The 24,727-nt window shown below is 45.0% G+C and overlaps 1 protein-coding gene across 1 annotated transcript in view; it reads right to left on the reverse strand.

Annotated features, from left to right (window-relative positions):
• AGFG2 (ArfGAP with FG repeats 2) overlaps window positions 1-22,874 on the reverse strand; it is a 47,670-nt gene extending 24,796 nt beyond the window's left edge. Inside the window, exons 1-4 of the mRNA XM_060779802.2 lie at window positions 22,611-22,874; window positions 4,820-4,913; window positions 681-796; window positions 410-542 (exon numbers count right to left, since the gene is read on the reverse strand). Coding sequence (XP_060635785.2) covers window positions 410-542; window positions 681-796; window positions 4,820-4,913; window positions 22,611-22,813 — 546 coding nt within the window. The 5' untranslated portion in view covers window positions 22,814-22,874. The remainder of the gene's footprint in view (window positions 1-409; window positions 543-680; window positions 797-4,819; window positions 4,914-22,610) is intronic.
• Between the last annotated feature and the right edge of the window lie 1,853 nt (window positions 22,875-24,727).

A 24,727-nucleotide genomic window follows, 5' to 3' on the forward strand; every position in this document is an offset into this window, starting at 1 on the left:
ATGGGGCTACAGGGTGGAATCCTCGGCATGCGAGTGCGGAGAAGAGCCAACCACTGACCACCTGCTGCAATGCAACCTGAGCCCTGCCACATGATGCACAAGGGAGGACCTTCTTGCGGCAACACCAGAGGCACTCCAAGGGGCCAGATACCTCTCAAAGGACATTTAATCCACTACCAAGTTTGAAAAATTTGTATTTTTTATCTGTTTGGTTTTTTTTTTTTGTTCTGCATGGGGGCTTGCCTAATATCTCTGGGGAGTGAGTTCCAGAGCTGGTGGGCCACCACAGAGAAAGCCCTCTCTCTCGTCCCTACGAGTTGCGCTTGAAATGCAGGCGGGAGCGAGAGAAGAGCCTCTCCGGAAGATCGAAGTGCATCACACTGTTGGCTCAGTCGAATTGGTGCCCTACCTGGGAAAGCTTGGCTGCTGCTGAGGTTGCGAAGGAGGAAGTCCCCGAATCACCCATCAGCGCCTTCGCCTCTGCGGTGGAGCTCTGGGAAGAGAGGGAGGCCAGGCCTTTGGCTTGCTCCGGGGAGACATACCTGCAGGAGAAGGCAGAGAATGAGGAGGAGAGGAGGATGGCTGGTCTCCCACCCACCAAAAGGACTCCCCCCACCCCCCCCACCCCCCCGCGCTCCGGCCTTTCCAACCCTTCCGTCCCGCTCTCTTCCTGCCCTCACCATCTCTTCTTCTCGTATTTCTCCTGCAGGAACTCCTTCACTTTCTGGGGGTCCTGGGAGTCCGGCAGCAGAGACGTCCGAGGGTCAAAGGTGCCCAACCAGATCTTGCGACAGGCCTGAAGGGAGGAAAAGGAAGGGTGAACTCTGGACCTCCTCCAGGTGTTTTGGATTTCCAGCTCCCACAATTCCCAACAGCCAGTATTTGCCCATGCCTGAACTACATTGCAGAATTAATTCTCATGCTATGGTATCTCTGAGATTTGTAACCTCCCCTGCCAACAAGTGGTGGTGCCTCATGATGAAACTGTATTATTGTCGCACCTCAGGATAGATTCACTTTGCTCAGAACACCACACACACCAAGGCTGTAGGTTTTGTAGTTTATTAAAGAAACAGCAAAGTCTTAAAACACAAAAGTAAAGTTGCAAAAGTTCAATAGCCAAACAGGGTCTTAAATGCAAAGGCAGAGTTTCCAAAGTCCAAAGGCAAATAACATGAAGCGTATTCCACAAGCATTGAACAAACAGGATTCCATGGCAGCATGACAGAGTCCCAAGAAGCCAAGATACACATCAAAGTCCAAGAAGCCAAAAGCATTGCCCAAAAGCCCAGGCAATCCAAAGAAGTTATCAGGGTGTTCGCTGAAGTTACACTGACAAAAGGTTGCCTTCAATCAGCTCACTAAATCAAGAAATAGTTTTCTAAGACCTACAGAGACACTCGTTGGAACACCTCAGCAAGCGAGAGTCCAAAAGTGGCAGGCTCAAACCCAGAACCTCAACCCATGGCTGATACCAAATGAGAGACTCCCCCCTGGGCACACAGAAGACGGGGCGACTTGGAAGGCGCTGAACAGACTGCGCTCTGGCACCACGAGATGCAGAGCCAACCTTCAGAAATGGGGCCACAAAGTGGAATCCACGACATGCGAGTGTGGAGAAGAGCAAACCACTGACCACCTGCTGCAATGCACCCTGAGCCCTGCCACATGCACAAGGGAGGACCTCTTGCGGCAACACCAGAGGCACTCCAAGGGGCCAGATACTGGTCAAAGGACATTGAAAAGAATGCCAAGCTTGCAAACTGTGTTTTTTATCTGTTTGTTTGTTTTGTTCTCTTAGAAACGTAATAAAATGGTATGGTTGCTGGTGACATGATAAATAAATAATTAAATAGCTCACTAAATATACTTTCCCAGCATGAAAGCATTCCTTTGACCTCTAACCTCTCTCTTTTTTGCAAGCCTTATACTACGGCGAACCCTGAATTGCAAGCGATCCTCCCTATCTAAATCTGCAGAGCCTCCAAGGTCGAATAACTCATTATCCCAGAGCTGGGAATCGGCAGCCTGAGAATCAGCAGGCAGAGAGCTCAAAGGCTGGCTCGCCTCCTCCACCTGCACCTGTGAAGTTTCACTAAGATCAGAAACATCTTCTAAGACAACATCCCTTCCCCTGGGAAACTGTAACTCCTCGTCTTCAGCATCAACATTGTCTGTATCAACAATAGGAACATGTTCAGGAATCTGAAACCCATCATCCTCTTCCTGCTCTTCCTGAGGCTCCAGTTGAGCCACAACAGTTATTATTATTATTTTCTGCTTTTTCTCTCCACAAGGAAGCCCAAAGCATGCATTGCATTTGCATAACACTGTCATCTTAGTGCTGAATAGAAGCCAAAGGGGAAGCTGCACCAGGAGCTGTGAGAGGAGCTCCTATTTGAAGGATGTCACCTGTAATTTAACTGTCACAGGTCAATGCTATGTAATGTATTGTCAAAGGCTTTCATGGCCGGAATCACTGGGTTGTTTTAAGTTTTTCGGGCTATATGGCCATGTTCCAGAAGCATTCTCTCCTGATGTTTCGCCTGCATCTATGGTAAGCATCCTCAGAGGTGGCAAGGTCTGTTGGAAACTAGGAAAACTGGTTTTATATATGAGGGGTATTTTTTAAGTAAGGTCTGTTTTGTTGTAGACACTAGTAGTTCGCGCGCATACCGCAACGGGCGCGTGTGTCGTGTACCGGCACGCCTCAGGAACACCTGTGCTCAGTTTCCGCTCCGTATCTCACCTGTACGGTTCTGTTCTGTGCTTTCAAAATGTTTAAGACTATCAACTCACCCGCCGCATGTGGTTCGCTCAGTGATACGGTTTTTGTTAGCAAGGAACCTGCCTGCTGCAGAAATTCATCGGTGGGTGAGTTGATAATCTTAAACATTTTTAAAGCACAGAACAGAACCGTACCGGTGAGCTACAGAGCGGAAACTGAGCACAGCTGTTCCCGATGCATGCCGGTACATGACGCATGCGCTCGTTGCGGTATGCGCACGAACTACTAGTGTCTACAACAAAACGGACCTTACTTAAAAAATACCCCTCATATCTGGAAACATTCATACCTCCCTCCAACAGACAAAAGTTCTTTCTCCCACCCTCAACTTCCCACAAATATATAAGCCCAGTTTTCCTAGTTTCCAACAAATCTAACAGCCTCTGAGGATGTCTGCCATAGATACAGGTGAAACGTCAGGAGAGAATGCTTCTAGAACATGGCCAGACAGCCCAAAAAATACACAACAACCCAATGCTATGTAATCTTGGGATTTGCACTTTGGTGAGGCATCAGCATCCTTTGGCAGAGATGGATCAAGGCCTTGTAAAACTGCTCCCTAGCACTGAACAAAGGCACTTAAAGCGGATTCATTCTACATAATGGCCATATTAGAAAGAGTTAATTACATCCATCAGTAAATACTTTTTTGTTGGCTTCAGGGTTGTGAAAACTGAGCTGCACATGAGATTCAATGGCGCATTAAGACTCGAGTAAATAGAGCTCAGTACTGCATATACTCGAGTATAAGCCTAGTTTTTCAACCCCTTTTTTAGGCTGAAAAAGCTCCCCTCGGCTTATACTCAAGGAAAGGTTATTTATTAATTTACTCTGTTATTAGTATTATTTGTATTTCATGTATTATTTTATTTCCTTTATTATTATTACATTTACAGTATTTTACCTTATTATTGTTAATTTTTATTATTTTACACTATTTATGATTATTATTACATTTATTATTTTACTTTATTATTGCATTTATTACTTTACTCTATTGTTACATTTATTATTCTATTCTATTATTACTGTTATTATTGCATTTCCATTATTTTACTTTATTATTATTATTACATTTATTATTTTACTCTCTTTATTATTGTTGGAAGGATACCTAAGTACATTCACCTTGAAGGTAAGAATAATGATTTAATCAGAGTTGGGCAGTCTTATCTCAAATTACAGTTTTATGTAAATATTCAAAAACATTTCACCTCCTGATCATAGAATCATAGAATCCTAGAATCAAAGAGTTGGAAGAGACCTCCTGGGCCATCATCCAGTCCAACCCCATTCTGACAAGAAGCAGGAAAGTTGCATTCAAATCACCCCTGACAGATGGCCATCCAGCCTCTGTTTGAAAGCCTCCAAAGAAGGAGCCTCCACCACACTCCGGGGCAGAGAGTTCCACTGCTGAACGGCTCTCACAGTCAGGAAGTTCGTCCTTGTGTTCAGGTGGACTCTCCTTCCTCTCTTGTAGTTTGAAGCCATTGTTCCCTTGCGTCCTACTCTCCAAGGAAGCAGAAAACAAGCGTGCTCCCTCCTCCTCCCTGTGGCTTCCTCTCACATATTTATACATGGCTATCATATCTCCTCTCAGCCTTCTCTTCTTCAGGCTAAACATGCCCAGCTCCTCAAGCCGCTCCTCATAGGGCTTGTTCTCCAGACCCTTGATCATTTGAGTCGCCCTCCTCTGGACACACTCCAACTTGTCAATATCTCTCTTGAATTGTGGTGCCCAGAATTGGACACAATATTTTTGCCTCATATAATTGATGCCTCAATTAATGTAATTTTATTGGTATCGGTTTTTATTTTGAAATTTACCCGTAGCGGCTGCATTTCCCACCCTCGGCTTATACTCGAGTCAATATGTTTCCCCAGTTTTTTGTCGTAAAATTAGGTGCCTCGGCTTATAGTCGGCTCGGCTTATACTTGAGTATATACGGTAAATAAAGCGTGCCAGGAAAAGCTCCCAGCGTGGACTACACCTCCCAGACTTCCCCCTGGCAACCTTCAGGTCCCACTCACCTCATTCCCACGGGTCTGGAGGAACTGGATCTCGCTCTCCGTGAAGGTTGTCATGGAGATGGACTTGACCCGGTGAGGAGGGTTCAGGCCTCGTCTGCAGGAAGGAGAAGAGAGAGTGAGAAGCAGGCAAGAGTTACACGGCCCCAGACGGGAGAATTCATGAGCCAAAGCTGTTGTCAGGAAAGGAAAAGAAGGAGGAGGAGGCCGAAACGCCAAAAATAAACCCTGCCAAGGAAAGTAGGCTGCAGTCTGTGATTCGAGGCTGCGTCAAGAGGAGTCTAGTCTCGGGATCAAGGGAAGTCATTGTCCCCTTCTTTTCTGCTTTGGTCAGACCTCACCTGGAATGACTCTGGACCCAGGTCTGGGCAAAGCTAAGGCTGATCTGGCTGGGGTGGTCCATGCCTTAGTCACCTCTAGACTGGACTACTGCAATGCGCTCTACGTGGGGCTACCCTTGAAAACGGCCCGGAAACTCCAATTGGTCCAGCGGGCAGCAGCTAGAATGTTAACTGGGGCCCATTACAGAGAGAGGTCAACCCTCCTGTTTAAGGAGCTCCACTGGCTGCCGTTTATTTTCCGAGCCCAATTTAAGGTGCACGTGCTTACCTACAAAGCCCTGAACGGTTTGGGACCATCATACTTGCGTGACCGCATTGCTGTCTACGAACCCACACGCTCACTTCGGTCATCTGGAGAGGCCCTGCTCGTGATCCCGCCCGCGTCACAAGCACGCTTGGTGGGGACACGGGACAGCGCCTTCTCCGTGGTGGCCCCCCGCCTCTGGAACGCCCTCCCGAAAGACCTCAGACAAGCCCCTACACTGGCAGTCTACAGAAAGAATCTGAAAACCTGGCTGTTCAAATGTGCCTTCTCAGACTAGGAACCCCAGGACCAAATCCCAGAAGCACTTTAGTCAGAACCAAGACCACTGCACACTGCACATCGCACTTATATTATAATCTATATCCCTCCGACACATCAGCACTTTTAATCCTGTACCCCTACTCCGGCCGGCCCAGTTTTTAACAATGTTTTGTTGTATTGCTATTGTATTGTTTTTCTGCTTAATCTGTTTTTATTTGCTAGGTATTGTATTGTTGTATTGTGTGGGCTTCGGCCTGTTGTAAGCCGCATCGAATCCTTCGGGAGATGCTAGCGGGGTAAAAATAAAGTTATAATAATAATAATAATAATAATAATAAAGCAAGTCAAGGAGGTCGTGAACAGGATGGGAGGTGTCTCCTGAGGAGAGTGACCACATAGTCAAAGGTTTGGAAGCCAAGCCTCATGAAGACCTGGGTATGATTAGCCTGGAGAACATGGAGAGGAGATATAATAATAATAATAATAATAATAATAATAATAATTTATACCCTGCCACCATCTCCCAGATGGGGACTCGGGGCGGCTTACATGAGGCCAAGCCCAAACAACAAATTACAACAGAGTAAAACCGAAAACGCAACCCGAAGACGTAAACAATAAACAACAATGAACCAACCTGGACACAGCATATTATTTGAGAACACAGAAATGCTGGGCCAATCTCACAACCACCATGTCAGACTACACAGAGAAACCATTAAAATCCACAAGAAGCAAGGAGAAAGCAAGAAGAAAGGAGGAAACCATGAAAAGGAACAAAATGTGAGAGGAAGCCACAGGGAGGAGGAGGGAGTGAACTTGTTTTCTGCTTCCCTGGAGACTAGGACGCAATGGAACAATGGCTTCAAACTACAAGAGAGGAGATTCCATCTGAACATGAGGAAGAACTTCCTGACTGTGAGAGCCATTCAGCAGTGGAACTCTCTGCCCCAGACTGTGGTGGAGGCTCCTTCTTTGGAAGCTTTTAAACAGGCTGGATGGCCATCTGTCAGGGGTGCTTTGAATGCAATATTCCTGCTTCTTGGCAGAACGGGGTTGGACTGGATGATGGCCCAGGAGGTCTCTTCCCACTCTTTGATTCTATGATTCTATGACTCCCAGAATAAGGAAACTCCCAGCAATATGTCCTTTAATGCACTTTATTAGTGATCTAGGATTGTCTGCACGCCCTATCCCTCTCCAAAAATTCTATCCTAGTTATATTTCACCTGGTCATGCTCAGCATTATTTTCTAAATTTTTAATTAGTATTGTCGAAGGCTTTCATGGCCGGAATCACTCAGTTCTTGTGGGTTTTTTCGGGCTATATGGCCATGTTCTAGAGGCATTTCTCCTGACGTTTCGCCTGCATCTATGGCAGGCATCCTCAGAGGGTGAGGTCTGGAGCTGGGAAAAAGGGGGTTTATATATCTGTGGAAAGACCAGGGTGAGACAAAAGGCTACTGTAAGATGGGCTAGGTGTGAATCTTTTCAATTGACCACCTTGATTAGCATACAATGGGCTGACTGTGCCTGGAGCAAACTCTTAATGAAAGGTGATTAGATGTCCCTGCCTGTTTTTCTCTCTGTTGTTTTAATTTTAGAATTTTTTAAAACTGGTAGCCAAATTTTGTTCATTTTCATGGTTTCTTCCTTTCTGTTGAAATTGTCCACATGTTTGTGGATTTCAATGGCTTCTCTGTGTAGTCTGACATGGTGGTTGTGAGAGTGGTCCAGCATTTTTGTGTTCTCAAATAGAATGCTGTGTCCAGGTTGGTTCATCAGGTGCTCTGCTATGGCTGATTTCTCTGGTTGGAGTAGTCTGCAGTGCCTTTCATGGCCATATAGCCCTTTTAATTAGTACATTTGGCCCAGCCATAGGTTTTTAAACATCATTGTGTTATTGTTAATGTTTACTGCTTATTTTCTGTTTATGAGTTTTATTTATTGTTTTGTATTACTGTTGTTATTGTTTTTACTGTTGTATTGTGGGCTCGGCCTCATGTAAGCCGCACCGAGTCCCTTGGGGAGATGGTAGCGGGGTACAAATAAAGTATTATTATTATTATTATTATTATTGTATTATTATTATTATTATTATTATTATTATTATTATTATGAAGAAGAAGAAGACCTGGGTATGATTAGCTTGGAGAACATGGAGAGGAGATATGACTGCCATGTTTTATATTTTTATTATCTATCTATCTATCTATCTATCTATCTATCTATCTATCTAAAAATGCTCTGTGCATAATGAGAGCCTTAAAAACAAAAGAACCAATGAACGAAATCACACCAAATATGGCAACAAAACGTCTCACAACACAAGGAGTGACCATCACTCAAAAAATTATGATGTTGTCATTTCTGAGTTGTAGTTGCTGGGATTTATAGTTCACCTACAATCAAAGAGCATTCTGAACTCCACCAATGATGGAATTGAACCAAACATGGTACACAGAACTCCCATGACCAACAGAAAATACTGGAAGGGTTTAGTGGACACAAGACACCTACTAATCCAAAGACTGACCATTACTAAAAAAAAAACTAATTTTGTGTTTTGGGAGTTGTAGTTGCTGGGGTTTATAATTAACCTACAATCAAAGAGAATTCTGAACTCCACCAATGATGGAATTGAATCAAACTTGGCACACAGAACTCCCTTGACCAACAGAAAATACTGGAAGGGTTTAGTGGGCATTGACCTTGAGTTTGGGAGTTGTAGTTCACCTACATCCAGAGAACGCTGTGGACTCAAACGATGATGGATCTGGACCAAACTTGGCACAAGCACTCGATACGCCCAAATATGAACACAGATGGAGTTTGACATTTGGGAGTTGTAGTCACTGGGATTTATAGTTTACCTACAATCAAAGAGTGTTCCGAATCCCACCGACGACAGAATTGGGGCAAACTTCCCTCACAGAATCCCCCTGACCAACAGAAAATACTTAAGGCCATCCAATCCGACTCCCTTCATCAGGGCAAGAAAACATAATCAAAGCTCTCCTCACAAAGAGCCATCCAGCCATAGATATAGATAGATATGATTCACACACAGAGAGATATAGTATCATAGATTTGAAAGGGACGCCTGAAGAAGGACAATTATATGTTGCATGTTCCAGAGTAGGCAAACCAGACACTCTCCACATCAACACTGACCAAGAAACAGCAAGAAATACTGTTTATCCACAAACATAAAGAAATTACATATATTAGAAAGCAACACTTTCTCATTACTTTATTTTTCATATCAACAGACTGGGCCACAGCAATGCGTGGCAGCAGACAGCTAGTTTGTTTATAAAAGAGGTAAAGGTTTCCCCTTGATATGATATCTAGTTGTGCCTGACCCTGGGGGTGGTGCTCATCTCCATTTCTAAGCTGAAGAGCCAGCGTTGTCAGTAGACACCTCCAAGGTCATGTGGCCAGCATGACTGCATGAAGCACTGTTACCTTTCCACCGACGCAGTACCTACTGATCTACTCTCATTTGTATGTTTTCAAACTGCTAGGTTGGCAGAAGCTGGGCCTAACAGCAGGAGCTCACCCTGCTCCCCAGATTCAAACCACCAACCTTCTGGTCAGCAAGTTCTGCAGCTCAGCTAGCCATTTAATCTGCTATGTCAACAGGGCCCCCAATATTTGTTTGTTCCGTAGATGCCTTCAAGGTCATGATGCCAGTGTGACTGCATGAAGCACCATTACCTTCCCACCGAAGCGGCACCTATTGATCTACTCACATATGCTTGTTTTCAAACTGCTAGGTTGGCAGAAGCTGGGCCTAACAGCAAGAGCTCACCCTGCTCCCCAGATTTGAACGACCGCCTTTCTGGTCAGCAAGTTCTGTGATCTACTCCCATTTGCATGTTTTCAAACTGCTAGGTTGGCAGAAGCTGAGCCTAGCAGCAGGAGCTCACCCTGCTCCTCGGATTTGAACCACCGCCTTTCTGGTCAGTAAGTTCTGCAGCTCAGGTAGCCGGTTAATCTGCTGGGTCAACAGGGGCCCCATATTTGTTAACACCCCATTTTCTCTCTCCCCAATGAGACTCAAAGCTGCTTTAAATATCTGACATGACATCACGCTCAGCTTGTTTTCTCCCGCTTGAGAAACTAGGGCACAAGAGAGCAACTGATTCAAATGGCAGGAAGAGAGATTCTACGTAAACAATAGGAGAGAACTTCCTGAAGGCAAGAGCCATTTGGCAGTGGAAAACATTGCCTTGGAATCCAATGGAGCCTCCTTCCCTCTCTGGAGGTTAAGCAGAAGCTGAATGGCTATCTGTTGAGAGGGCTTTGGTGTGTCCTCCTGTCTGTCAGAATGGGGTTGAACTGGACCACCTTTTGGGTCCCTTTCTAACACAAAGATTCTTCTATGGGTTGTTGTAGGTTTTTCCGGGCTATATGGCCATGTTCTAGAGGCATTCTCTCCTGACGTTTTGCCTGCATCTATGGCAAGCATCCTCAGAGGTAGTGAGGTCTGTTGGAAGTAGGAAAATGGGTTTATATATCTGTGGAATGACCAGGGTGGGACAAAGGACTCTTGTCTGCTGGAGCTAGGTGGGAATGTTTCAACTGACCTCCTTGATTAGCATATAATGGCCTGACAGTGCCTCGAGAAAACTGTGTCACAATTTAAGAGAGATATTGACAAGCTGGAATGTGTCCAAAGCAGGGTGACTAAAATAATCAAGGGTCTAGAGCCCAAACCCTATGAGGAGCAGCTTAAAGAGCTTGGCATGTTTAGCCTGAAGAAGAGAAGGCTGAGAGGAGACACAATGAAGGGCATGTATAAATATGTGAGAGGAAGTCATAGGGAGGAGGAGGGAGCAGGCTTCCTTTCTGCTGCCCTGGAGCCATGGCTTCAAACTACAAAAAAGGATATTCCACCTGAACACGAGGAAGAACTTCCTGACTGTGAGAGCCGTTCAGCAGTGGAACTCTCTGTCCTGGAGTGTGGTGGAGGCTCCTTCTTTGGAGGCTTTGAAACAGAGGCTGGATGGCCATCTGTCGGGGGTGCTCTGAATGCGATTTCCCTGCTTCTTGGCAGAATGGGGTTGGACTGGATGGCCTACGAGGTGTCTTCTAACTCTAGGATTCTATTCCATTGTAGGAATTGTTTACATGTTGTAGTTACACCGATTAAGGTTGATGAGGGATGTCGAGGAACGGGTGGTGTTTTGGAGAGCGTGCTGCAGAATTGCTGTTGTGAGGAGTAAGAAGAAGCTGCACAGTTTTGTATTTACTTTGCATACCGCTGCAAGGAAGGAGAAAGACGAGTCTTCCTGCTTATTTGGGAAAGAACAAAAGCCTCTGTGTGTTTTGTTGTGTGAGTAGAAGACTACCATGGTGCTCTGGAATACCTGGTTCCTTAATCAGAACTTTGAGAGTCCCTTCTGCAAGAACAGGAATATTATGACTAGGTTTCTTACTCTCTGGTTCCAGAAAACTGCTTTGTGTTAATAGGAGAGAGAATGGGACCTCGGTGGCTGTATCTTAAGTTGGGATATTTACTTATTTACGACATTTATATGCCACCCTTCTCACCCCGAAGGGGACTCAGAGTGGCTTACAAGACACACACGCACACACAATATATGATATTATTAGTAAAGGTATCATCCGGGCGTCCCCTGGGCAACGTCCTTGCAGACGGCCAATTCTCTCACACCAGAAGCGACTTGCAGTTTCTCAGTTCGCTCCTGACATGACAAATAATAATAATAATACTAATAAATAAAGGTAAAGGTTTTTCCCTGAGATTAAATCCAGTCATTTCCGGCTCTGGGGTGGTGGTGCTCATCTCCATTTCTAAGCTGAAGAGCCAGCGTTGTCCGTAGACACCTCCAAGGTCATGTGGCCAGCATGACTGCATGGAGCACTGTTACATTTCCACCAGAGCGGTACCTATTGATCTACTCACATTTGCATGTTTTCAAACTGCTAGGTTGGCCGGAGCTGGGGCTAATTAGCATAGTACAATATCAGTATTAAATATTACTATATTGTACTATGCTATTATATTGTAATATTATTAGTAATATTACATGCAATATAATTACATGCATCAGGATTGTGGCGCAGCTGGCTGAGTGTCAGCTGCATTAAAATCACTCTGACCAAAAGGTCATGAGTTCGAAGCCAGCCCATGTTGGAGTGGGTTTCCAACCAATTGTGTGTAGCCTGTTGTCGACCTTTGCAACCCGAAAGACAGTTGCATCTGTCAAGTAGGAAAATTAGGTACCACCTTAAAGTGTGGGGAGGCTAAATTAACTGATTTAGGAGGCCATAAAGAAGACTCAAGCAAAGCATTCCAGCGGGGAAGCATGCAGGGAATGCGGAAAGTGCTTCATCAGCATCGCAGATGGACAATTAAAGCAACAGCTCCCCTGGTGGCCAGAAAAAGTTAAATAGCCTCTGTGTATGTCTGTATATGTTGTATGTTAAAATTGGCATTGAATGTTTGCCATATATGTGTACACTGTAATCTGCCCTGAGTCCTCTGCGGAGTGAGGAGAAGGGCCGAATATAAAAGCTGTAAATAAAATAAAATAATAAATAAATATATACTTATTTGTTGTTCATTCGTTCAGTCGTCTCCGACTCTTCGTGACCTCATGGACCAGCCCACGCCAGAGCTCCCTGTCGGCCGTTACCACCCTCAGCTCCCTCAAGGTCAGTCCAGTCACTTCAAGGATGCCATCCATCCATCTTGCCCTTGGTCGACCCCTCTTCCTTTTGCCTTCCACTTTCCCCAGCATAATTGTCTTCTCTAGGCTTTCCTGTCTCCTCATGATGTGGCCAAAGTACTTCAACTTTGTCTCTAGTATCTTTCCCTCCAGTGAGCAGCCGGGCTTTATTTCCTGGAGGATGGACTGGTTGGATCTTCTCGCAGTCCAAGGCACTCTCAACACTTTCCTCCAACACCACAGCTCAAAAGCATCGATCTTCCTTCGCTCAGCCTTCCCTAAGGTCCAGCTCTCACATCCGTAGGTGACTACAGGGAAGACCATGGCTTGGACTAGGCGGATCTTTGTTGCCAGTCTGATGTCTCTACTCTTTACTATTTTATCGAGACTGGCCATTGCTCTCCTCCCAAGAAGGAAGCGTCTTCTGATTTCCTGGCCACAGTCTGCATCTGCACTCATCTTTGCACCTAGAAATACAAAGTCTGTCACGGCCTCCACGGTTTCTCCCTCTATTTCCCAGTTGTCAATCATTCTTGTTGCCATAATCTTGGTTTTTTTGACATTTAGCTGCAACCCGGCTTTTGCGCTTTCTTCTTTCACCTTGATTAGAAGGCTCCTCAGCTCCTCCTCGCTTTCGGCCATCAGAGTGGTGTCATCTGCATATCTGAGGTTGTTAATGTTTCTTCCAGCAATTTTCACCCCAGCTTTGCATTCATCCAACATAATATTATTAGTAGTATTATATTGCATTACATTATAATACTATAATTATAACATTATTATAGTTGAACAGCAAATGGCAAACCCTATTAATTCAAGGCAAGGTGTATAGCATCCCATGTCCTCTAGACAATATGGAGACACAATAAGGCTCATTCCTTGGGGCAACCCAGGTAAGGCAACCCGGCCGCACAACAACGCTGCCACCTCCCTTTGGGCCCCTCCGTCCGGTCGTGCCCTCCTTCCCGACCCCTCCGATCCGCTGACACCAGGGGTTTTCCCCTGCTCCCTTGGCGGGTGCTGTTAATTATTAAAAAGACTGGGAATCAAATATTCAGAGCAGGACTCAAGGGAGGCGCTGACACCAGAGTGACCCCATGGCTGTCACCGGAGCCAAGAGCGAGACAGAGAAAGAGAGAGGTTGGCAAAGGCAAGGACAGAGAGACAAGACGAGGAAGGAGAAGTGCTCCATCCGTCCCTGGTGCACTTCCAGATTTTATATCATAGTTTGCTCCAGGATTTTGTTTTAAACCTTGTTGCAAGCTGCTTTGGGTCCCACATTTGGGGGCAAACGTGGCGCTCTGTTATTAGGGCCAAGGAAGTTCTCAGCATTTACTGGCAAGTTGCTCAACGGCATGATGCAGCAGCTAGAGAAGCCAACACAATTTTGGCTGCATCGAAAGGAGTCTAATGTCCTGGTCGAAGGAAGCCATGTTATCTCGCTATTCAGCTTTGGCCAGACTTCACCAGGAATAATAATCTTCTGTCCAGTTCAGGGCAAAGCAATTCAAGCAGGAAATGATGGAAATGATGGGAGATGTCCAGAGAAGGGTCACCAAAATGGCCAAAGGTGGGGAAGGGCCATCTGGTCCACCCCATTCTGCTATTTGTAAGACACCATCTAAGCCAGGTATGGGCCAACTTTAGCCCTCCAGGTGTTTTGGACTTAGGATCATAGAATCCTAGAGTTGGAAGAGACTTCCTGGGCCTTCATCCAGTCCAACCCCATTCTGCTAAGAAGCAGGAATATTGCATTCAAATCACCCCTGATAGATGGCCATCCAACGTCTGCTTAAAAGCTTCCAAAGAAGGATGCTCCACCACACTCCAGGGCAGAGAGTTCCACTGATGAATGGCTCTCACAGTCAAGAAGTTCTTCCTCATGTTCAGATGGAATCTCCTCTCTTGTAGTTCAAACTTTCTTGTAGTTTAAAGTCTGAGAGTTTGGGTTTGATTTGCTGTCACAAAAGAGGATCAGTGGGCCTGACAGGCAGCAGACCTCAATTATCAGGTGAAACCTGGGCGACATTGCGTCCTAATCTCTATGGAAGCAGAAAACAAGCTTGCTCCCTCCTCCCTGTGGCTTCCTCTCACATATTTATACATGGCTATCATATCTCCTCTCAGCCTTCTCTTCTTCAGGCTAAACATGCCCAGCTCCTTAAGCCACTCCTCATAAGGCTTGTTTTCCAGACCCTTGATCATTTGAGTTGCCCTCTTCTGGACACATTCCAACTTGTCAATATCTCCCTTGAATTGTGGTGCCCAGAATTGGACACAATATTCCAGGTGTGGTCTAACCAAGGCGGAATAGAGCATGGGGAGCATGACTTCCCTGGATCTAGACACTAGGCTCCTCTTGAGGCAGGCCAAAATCCCATTGGCTTTTTTTGCCACCACATCACATTGTTGGCTCATGTTTACTTGTTGTCCACAAGGACTCCAAGATCTTTTTCACACGTACTTCAACTCCCACAATTCCTAACAACCATTGCAGTCCAAAGCACCTGTAGGGAGGGCTGAAGTTAGCCCAAGACGGGCTTAAATAGTGTCTCACAAATAGCAGAATGGGGTTGGACTAGATCAGGGGTCCCCAAACTCCAAGGTCATTTACCTGGCCCTCGCTCAGAGTCAACCTAAGTCTGAAACGACTTGAAAGCACACAACAACAACAACTATCCTATCTCATCAGCCAAAAGCAGGCCCACACTTCCCACTGAAATACTAATAAGTTTATATTTGTTAAAATTGTTCTTCGTTTAAATTATTGTATTGTATTGTTTTTAATTGGGGTTTTTTGCACTACAAATAAGATATGTGCAGTGTGCATAGGAATTCATTCATGTTTTTTTCAAATTATAATCCGGCCCTGCAACTGTTTGAGGGATTGTGACCCGGCCCTCTGTTTAAAAGGTTTGAGGATCCCGGGACTGGATAGTCACTGGGAGACCTTTCCAAATTCTAGGATTTTGAAACACTCAGCTACGCCACTGGGACTGTGGCGCAGCTGGCTGAGTGTCAGCTGCATTAAGATCACTTCTGACCCAAAGGTCATGAGTTCAAAGCCAGCCCAGGTCAGAGTGAGCTTCCGACCAATTGTGTAGCTTGTTGTCAACCTTTGCAACCCGAAAGACAGTTGCATCTGTCAAATAGGAAAATTTGGTACCACCTATGTGTGGGGAGGCTAATTGAACTAATTTACGAGGCCATAAAAAAGACTCCAGCAAAGCAAATTGGGAGGGATAGCCAATACTCCAGAGGACAGGAGCAGGATTCAAAACGATCTGGACAGATTAGAGAGATGATGGGCCAAAACTAACACAATGAAGTTCAACAGGGACAAATGCAAGATACTCCACTTTGGCAGGAAAAACGAAATGCAAAGATACGGAATGGGGTATACCTGGCTTGAGAGCAGTACGTGTGAAAAAGATCTTGGAGTCCTCGTGGACAACAAGTTAAACATGAGCCAGGAATGTGATGTGGCAGAAAAAAAAGCCAATGGGATTTTGGCCTGCATCAAGATGAGCCTAGTGTCTAGATCCAGGGAAGTCCTGCTCCCCATGCTCTATTTCACTTTGGTTAGACCACATCTGGAATCACATTGTGTCCAATTCTGGGCACCACAATTCAAGAGAGATATTGACAAGCTGGAATGTGTCCAGAGGAGGGCGACTAAAATGATCAAGGGTCTGGAGAACAAGCCCTATGAGGAGCGGCTTAAGGAGCTGGGCATGTTTAGCCTGAAGAAGAGAAGGCTGAGAGGAGATATGATAGCCATGTACAAATATGTGAGAGGAAGCCACAGGGAGGAGGAGGGAGCAAGCTTGTTTTCTGCTTCCTTGGAGACTAGGACGCAATGGAGGAATGGCGTCAGACTACAAGAGAGGAGATTCCATCTGAACATTAGGAAGAACTTCCTGACTGTGAGAGCTGTTCAGCAGTGGAACTCTCTGCCCTGCAGTGTGGTGAAGGCTCCTTCTTTGGAAGCTTTTAAGCAGAGGCTGGATGGCCATCTGTCAGGGGTGATTTAAATGCAATATTACTGCTTCTTGGCAGGGGGTTGGACAGGATGGCCCATGAGGTCTCTTCCAACTCTTTGATTCTATGATTCTATGCGGGGAAGGGCCTGCTTTTGGCTGATGAGATAGGATAGTTGTTGTTGTTGTGTTCTTTCAAGTCGTTTCAGACTTAGGTTGACTCTGAGCGAGGGCCAGGTAAATGACCTTGGAGTTTGGGGACCCCTGATCTAGTCCAACCCCATTCTGCTATTTGTGAGACACTATTTAAGCCCGTCTTGGGCTAACTTCAGCCCTCCCTACAGGTGCTTTGGACTGCAATGGTTGTTAGGAATTGTGGGAGTTGAAGTACGTGTGAAAAAGATCTTGGAGTCCTTGTGGACAACAAGTAAACATGAGCCAACAATGTGATGTGGTGGCAAAAAAAGCCAATGGGATTTTGGCCTGCCTCAAGAGGAGCCTAGTGTCTAGATCTAGGGAAGTCATGCTCCCCATGCTCTATTCTGCCTTGGTTAGACCACTTTACCTGGAATATTGTGTCCAATTCTGGGCACCACAATTCAAGGGAGATATTGACAAGCTGGAATGTGTCCAGAGGAGGGTGACTCAAATGTTCAAGGGTCTGGAGAACAAGCCCTATGAGGAGCAGCTTAAAGAGCTGGGCATGTTTAGCCTGAAGAAGAGAAGGCTGAGAGGAGATATGATAGCCATGTATAAATATGTGAGAGGAAGCCACAGGGAGGAGGAGGGAGCAAGCTTGTTTACTGCTTCCCTGGAGACTAGGACGTGAAACAATGGCTTCAAACTACAAGGAAGTTTGAACATGAGGAAGAACTTCTTGACTGTGAGAGCCATTCAGCAGTGGAACTCTCTGCCCCGGAGTGTGATGGAGGTTCCTTCTTTGGAAGCTTTTAAACAAAGGCTGGATGGCCATCTGTCAGGGGTACTTTGAATGTGTCTTTCCTGCTTCTGACTGTGAGAGCCGTTCAGCAGTGGAACTCTCTGCCCCGGAGTGTGGTGGAGGTTCCTTCTTTGGAAGCTTTTAAACAGAGGCTGGATGGCCATCTGTCGGGGGTGCTTTGAATGTGTCTTTCCTGCTTCTGACTGTGAGAGCCGTTCAGCAGTGGAACTCTCTTCCCCGGAGTGTGGTGGAGGCTCATTCTTTGGAGGCTTTTAAACAGAGGCTGGATGACCATCTGTCGGGGGTGCTTTGAATGTGTCTTTCCTGCTTCTGACTGTGAGAGCCGTTCAGCAGTGGAACTCTCTTCCCCGGAGTGTGGTGGAGGCTCATTCTTTGGAGGCTTTTAAACAGAGGCTGGATGACCATCTGTCAGGGGTGCTTTGAATGTGTCTTTCCTGCTTCTGACTGTGAGAGCCGTTCAGCAGTGGAACTCTCTTCCCCGGAGTGTGGTGGAGGCTCATTCTTTGGAGGCTTTTAAACAGAGGCTGGATGGCCATCTGTTGGGGGTGCTTTGAATGTGTCTTTCCTGCTTCTGACTGTGAGAGTCGTTCAGCAGTGGAACTCTCTGCCCCGGAGTGTGGTGGAGGCTCCTTCTTTGGAAGCTTTTAAGCAGAGGCTGGATGGCCATTTGTCAGGGGTGATTTAAATGCAATATTCCTGCTTCTTGGCAGAATGGGGTTGGACTGGATGATGGCCCAGGAGGTCTCTTCCAACTCTTTGATTCTATGATTCTATGCGGGGAAGGGCGGAATATAAATACTGTCAATAAATAAATAAATAGGATTCTATGGTCCTATGCTAGTCCTCTGAATGAGAGACACCCCCCTCCCCAAAAGCGCCCCCTGGTTATTCCTATCTTTGCTGAAGTCTGGCAAAGTCATGACTTTGGCTTCGTTGGATGGAATCAATACATCTGTAAAGCAATCGGCCTTGGGCGTTTCTCAGCATCCTCATCTCATGGTGGATTCAAAGCATGACAGCTGCAACCGAGTCCCCTTGGCTTCTTCCTCTGAGACTTCAGGCTTGATTTGCTTTTGCAAAAGAGGATCAGTTGGCCTGAAAGGCAGCAGACCTGAATTATCAGGTGAAACCTGGGCGACAGGTTGAATTCGGAACATACAAGGGAATTAAACTGAAGCTTCCAATTTGCATTTGCTCCCCAATCTACCAGTTAAAGCTCCGAGGCCCAATTTCTTGCCAGTAAATACTGAGAACTTTCTTGGCCCTAATAACAAAGCGCCACATTTTATGGAATAATAATATATGGACTAATAATAATTTGGGTAAAAGACTAATAATTTTATGGTTATTATTAGTGCATAAAATTATGAGTAGTTGTCCAAATTTCTTATTATTAGTCCATATATTATTATTATTCCATACCATTATTATTCCATATTATTAGTCCTTAAAATTATTACTCCATTATAATTATTAGTCAATAAAATTATTAATTAGCCCACAATTATTATTAGTCCATAAAATTATTAGTCGTTGTCCCAAATTATTAGTAGTCCATATATTATTATTCCAAAAAATTATTATTACACCATAAAATTATTATTAGTCCATAATATTATTAGTCAATAAAATTAATTAGCCATTGATTAGTTATTATTAGTCCATATATTATTATTAGTCCATAAAATTATTAGTAGTTGTCCAAACTTCTTATTATTATTCCATATTATTATTTAGTCAATAAAATTATTAATTAGCCCACACAATTATTATCAGTCCATATATTATTATTAGTCCATAAAATTATTATCAGTAGTATTACTCCATTGAAATTATCATGTCCATAAAATTATTATTAATCCATAATTATGTCCACAATAATTATTAGTCCTTTAAAATTATTATTATTAGTCCATAAAATTATTTAGTCCATAAGATTATTATTATTCGTCCATCAAATCATTAGTAAATAAAATTAATTAGTCATTGGTAGGTTATTATGAGTCCATATATTATTATGAATCCATAAAATTATTAGTAGTTGTCCAAAATTCTTATTATTACTCCATATATTATTATTAGTCCATAAAATTATTAATTAGCCCACACAATTATTATCAGTCCATATATCATTATTAGTCCATTAAAATTAATATTATTAGTCCATAAAATTATTAGTCAATAAAATTAATTAGCCATTGACTAGTTATTAGTCCATATATTATTATTAGTCCATAAAATTATTAGTAGTTGTCCAAAATTATTATTATTAGTCCATAAAGGTAAAGGTTGTCCCCTGACATTAAGTCCAGTCATGTCTGACTCTGTGGGGTGGTGCTCATTTCCATTTCTAAGCCGAAGAGCCAGCGTTGTCCGTAGACACCTCCAAGGTCATGTGGCCAATGGCATGACTGCATGGAGCGCCGTTACCTTCCCACCGGAGCGGTATCTATTAATCTACTCACATTTGCATGTTTTCGAACTGCTAGGTTGGCAGAAACTAGGGCTGACTAGTCCATTGGAATTATTATTAGTATTAGTCCATTATGATTATTATTATTATTATGTCCATAAAATTATTAGTCCTTTGGAATTATTATTAGTATTAGTCCATTATTATTATTATTATTATTATTATTATTATGTCCATAAAATTATTAGTCCTTTGGAATTATTATTAGTATTAGTCCATTATTGTTATGATGTCCATAAAATTATTAGTCCATTATTATTATTATGTCCATAATAATTATTAGTCCATTATCATTATTAGACGACATGTTAGACGACATGATCACATCGGTCGCGCCAATCCCTGAGGAATACGAACATTTTATTGAAATAGTGAAAACCTGCTCACGGGCCTCCATACCGAGAGGCTGCAGAACCCACTACCTCCAGGGCATTACTCCTGAAACAGCTGCCTTGTTGGAAAACTACTACAGGCTCCACAACGAAGACCCATTCAGTGAGCAGACTCTTCAGGCAGCGCAGAGCATTGTGTCCTCCATCTCTGAAGCCAAGAAAGAACAGTGGATCAAGGTGATCACAGAGGTCGACATAGGCAGGAGCAGCCAGAAGGCGTGGAGGCTGCTGAGACGGCTGAGCAACGATCCCTCACAAACTAATACCCATGCCAACATAAAGGCAGATCAGATAGCACACCAACTCTTGAAGAATGGGAAACCCAACCTTGCCACCAAAGTAGGAAAGAAACCAATAGCCAGACAACCAGAGATTGAGAACAACAACCTCCATGAACCCTTTACATCTACTGAATTGGACATGGCTCTCAACAAATGTAAGAATGGCAAAGCAGCTGGCTTGGATGATCTACGGATGGAACAAATCAAGAACTTTGGTCCAAAAGCAAGGCACTGGCTGCTGGAGCTGATGAACAACTGCACTGCATCCTGTCAGATCCCCAAAATCTGGAGGAAAGCAAGAGTCATCGCCATCTTGAAGCCAGGCAAAGACCGTAATGACCCAAAAAGCTACAGACCAATCTCCCTGTTGTGCCACCTCTACAAAGTTCTGGAGAGACTTATTTTGCATAGAATTATGGAAAATATAGACCCCTGTCTGATCCCACAGCAAGCTGGCTTCAGGAAAGGCAAAAGCTGCACATCGCAAGTGCTGAACCTGACTCAGCACATAGAAGATGGCTTTGAAAGGCAGCAGATCACAGGAGCTGTCTTCATAGACTTGTCAGCAGCCTATGATACTGTGAACCACCGCCTCCTCCTGAGAAAAATGTATAATATCACAAAGGACTACCACCTCACCCGCCTCATAGGAAACCTGCTACAAAACAGGAGTTTTTTTGTTGAGTTCCAGGGCCAGAGAAGCAGATGGCGGAAACAGAAGAATGGCCTGCCTCAGGGGAGCGTGCTCGCTCCATCCATGTTCAACATCTACACAAATGACCAGCCACTGCCAGAAGGGACAGAGAGTTTCATCTATGCTGATGATCGTGCCATTACTGCTCAAGCAGGGAGCTTTGAGATGGTAGAACAGAAGCTCTCCGAAGCTCTAGGTGCTCTTACTGCCTATTACAGGGAAAACCAGCTGATCCCTAATCCATCTAAAACACAGACATGCGCCTTTCACCTTAAGAACAGAGAAGCATCCCGAGCTCTGAGGATTACCTGGGAAGGAATCCCACTGGAGCATTGCAGCGCACCCAAATACCTGGGAGTCACTTTGGACCGTGCTCTGACCTACAAGAAGCACTGCCTGAACATCAAACAAAAAGTGGGCGCTAGAAACAACATCATACGAAAGCTGACTGGCACAACCTGGGGATCACAACCAGACACAGTGAAGACATCTGCCCTTGCGCTATGCTACTCTGCTGCTGAGTATGCATGCCCAGTGTGGAACACATCTCATCACACTAAAACAGTGGATGTGGCTCTTAATGAGACATGCCGCATTATCACGGGGTGTCTGCGCCCCACACCACTGGAGAAATTATACTGCTTAGCCGGTATTGCACCACCTGACATCCGCCGGGAAGTAGCAGCCAATAGTGAAAGGACCAAGGCAGAGACATCTCCAGCTCATCCCCTGTTTGGGTATCAGCCAGCATGTCAACGACTTAAATCAAGACATAGTTTTCTTAGATCTACAGAGACACTCGCTGGAACACCCCAGCAAGCGAGAGTCCAAAAGTGGCAGGCCCAAACCCAGCACCTCAATTCATGGGTGATACCAGATGAGAGACTCCCTCCTGGGCACTCAGAAGACTGGGCGACTTGGAAGGCGCTGAACAGATTGCGCTCTGGCACCACGAGATGCAGAGCCAATCTTAAGAAATGGGGCTACAGGGTGGAATCCTCGGCATGCGAGTGCGGAGAAGAACAAACCACTGACCACCTGCTGCAATGCACCCTGAGCCCTGCCACATGCACGATGGAGGACCTTCTTGCGGCAACCCCAGAGGCACTCCAAGTGGCCAGATACTGGTCAAAGGACATTTAACCAAATACCAAATTTACAAAATCTGTGTGGGTTTTTTTTCTTTCCTTTTTTTTTCTTTTTCTTTTTAATCTTTGTGTTTGTTTTGCTCTGTTAGAATTGTAATACAATGGTTGCTGATGACACGATAAATAAATCATTATTCTTATTATGAGTCCATGAAAGGATTCCACTGGGAGCCCCCTTCTTTCTCCCAAGCCCCGCCCCTTGTTTTCCCTATGCAAATCAGGCCCCGCCCCCTGCGGCGAAGAGAGGCCTGTACGCCCCGCCCCCTTCCCGAGGCCCCGCCCCCTGCCTGCCACTCACAGGGCGCCGGAGCAGGTGGTGCAGACGAAGCTCCCGATGGTGATGTCCACGTAGGTGACTCCGCGCTGCCCGCACTCGAAGCAGAGGCGGCTGGCCGGCGCGGCGCTGACCAGCTCCCTCACCCGGCGGGACCACACCTCCGCCTCCGAGTCCCGCGGGGAGCCCGGCTTCCTGGCCCCGCTCCCGGACGCGCCCGCCGCCATCCGCCCCGCACCGCCGCCCCTCACCGACTGACGCCGCTGCCCACCGCGCCTCTGCGCATGCGCCGCTCCCCCTCGCCGCCCCCGCTCCCCTGCCCCCGCCTTGCGACACGCCGCGCAGGCGCACTGCGCTCCGCCGCGCGTGCTGGAAAGTTACGCAAGGACGTCGCGTGGGGCAGCAGAGCGCATGCGCGGCCTGTCGCCTCGGGCCTCTTTCAGTTTAGCCTCCCCTCCAGCTATTTAGAAGGCATCCCGTTTGGCAGCAGAGCGCATGCGCGTCGTGTCGCCTCAAGCTCTGAGTGGAGTCGCTCGAAGCGCATGCGCAGTCCCCTCCAGCTATTTAGGAAGAAGCACATGCGCGCTGTGTCGCCCCAGGCTCTTCTCGCTGCGCATGCGCAGTCCCCTCCAGCTATTTAAGAAGGAATTATTAGTCCATATATTATTATATATATATTTATATATATTATTTATTTATTTATTTATTTAATGCATTTGTTAACCGCCATTCTCAGCCCTTTAGGGCGACTCATGGCGGTGTACAACACATATAAAAAGGCAATTTACAAAAAGGCAATTACAACAACATCTTAACAATACAACAATTACAAAGTTACACTAAATAATCCGCTTCGTCTCATAGTAGAATCATAACCAATCTCATATTCCTTGTTCCATTATTATTATATTATTATATATTATTATATTATATTATATTATTATTATTATATTATTATATATTATATATTAGTCCATATATTATTATATTATTAGTCCATATATTATTATAACATTATTACTATTCCATAAAATTATTATTACTCCATTATAATTATTAGTCAATACAATTATTAATTAGTCCACAGTTATTATTAGTCCATAAAATTATCACTAGTTGTCCAAATTTCTTATTATTAGTCCATTGTTGTTGTTGTTCATTCCTTCAGTTGTCTCCGACTCTTCGTGACCTCATGGACCAGCCCACACCAGAGCTCCCTGTCGGCCGTCACCACCCCCAGCTCCTTCAAGGTCAGTCCAGTCCCTTCAAGGATGCCATCCATCCATCTTGCCCTTGGTCGGCCCCTCTTCCTTATGCCTTCCACTTTCCCCAGCATCATTCCCTTCTCTAGGCTTTGCTGTCTCCTCATGATGTGGCCAAAGGACTTCCACTTTGCCTCTAGTCTCCTTCCCTCCAGTGAGCAGTCGGGCTTTCTTTCCTGGAGGATGGACTGGTTGGATCTTCTCGCAGTCCAAGGCACTCTCAGAACTTTCCTCCAACACCACAGCTCAAAAGCATCGATCTTCCTTCGCTCAGCCTTCCCTGAGGTCCAGCTCTCACATCCGTAGGTTACTACAGGGAAGACCATGGCTTATTATTAGTCCATATATTATTATTATTCCATAACATAGGAGCCCCCAGTGGCGCAGTGGGTTAAGCCCCTGTGTCCGCAGGACTGAAGACCGACAGGTTGCAGGTTCGAATCTGGGGAGAGGCAGATGAGCTCCCTCTATCAGCTCCAGCTCCTCATGCGGGGACATGAGAGAAGCCTCCCATAAGGATGATAAAAAACATCAAATCATCCGGGCGTCCCATGGGCAACGTCCGGCCAATTCTCTCACACCAGAAGCAACTTGCAGTTTCTGAAGTTGCTCCTGACACGAAAAAAAATCCATAACATTATTATTCCATAAATTATTACTCCATTATAATTGGTCAATACAATTATTAATTTGCCCACACAGTTATTTTTAGTCCATAAAATTATCAGTAGTTGTCCAAATTTCTTATTATTAGTCCATATATTATTATTATTCCATAACATTATTATTCCATATGTTTAGTCCATAAAATTATTACTCCATTATAATTAGTCAATACAATTATTAATTAGCCCACACAGTTATTATTAATCCATAAAA

The sequence above is a fragment of the Anolis sagrei genome, chromosome 6, assembly GCF_037176765.1.
Source record: "Anolis sagrei isolate rAnoSag1 chromosome 6, rAnoSag1.mat, whole genome shotgun sequence".
NCBI lineage: Eukaryota > Metazoa > Chordata > Lepidosauria > Squamata > Dactyloidae > Anolis > Anolis sagrei.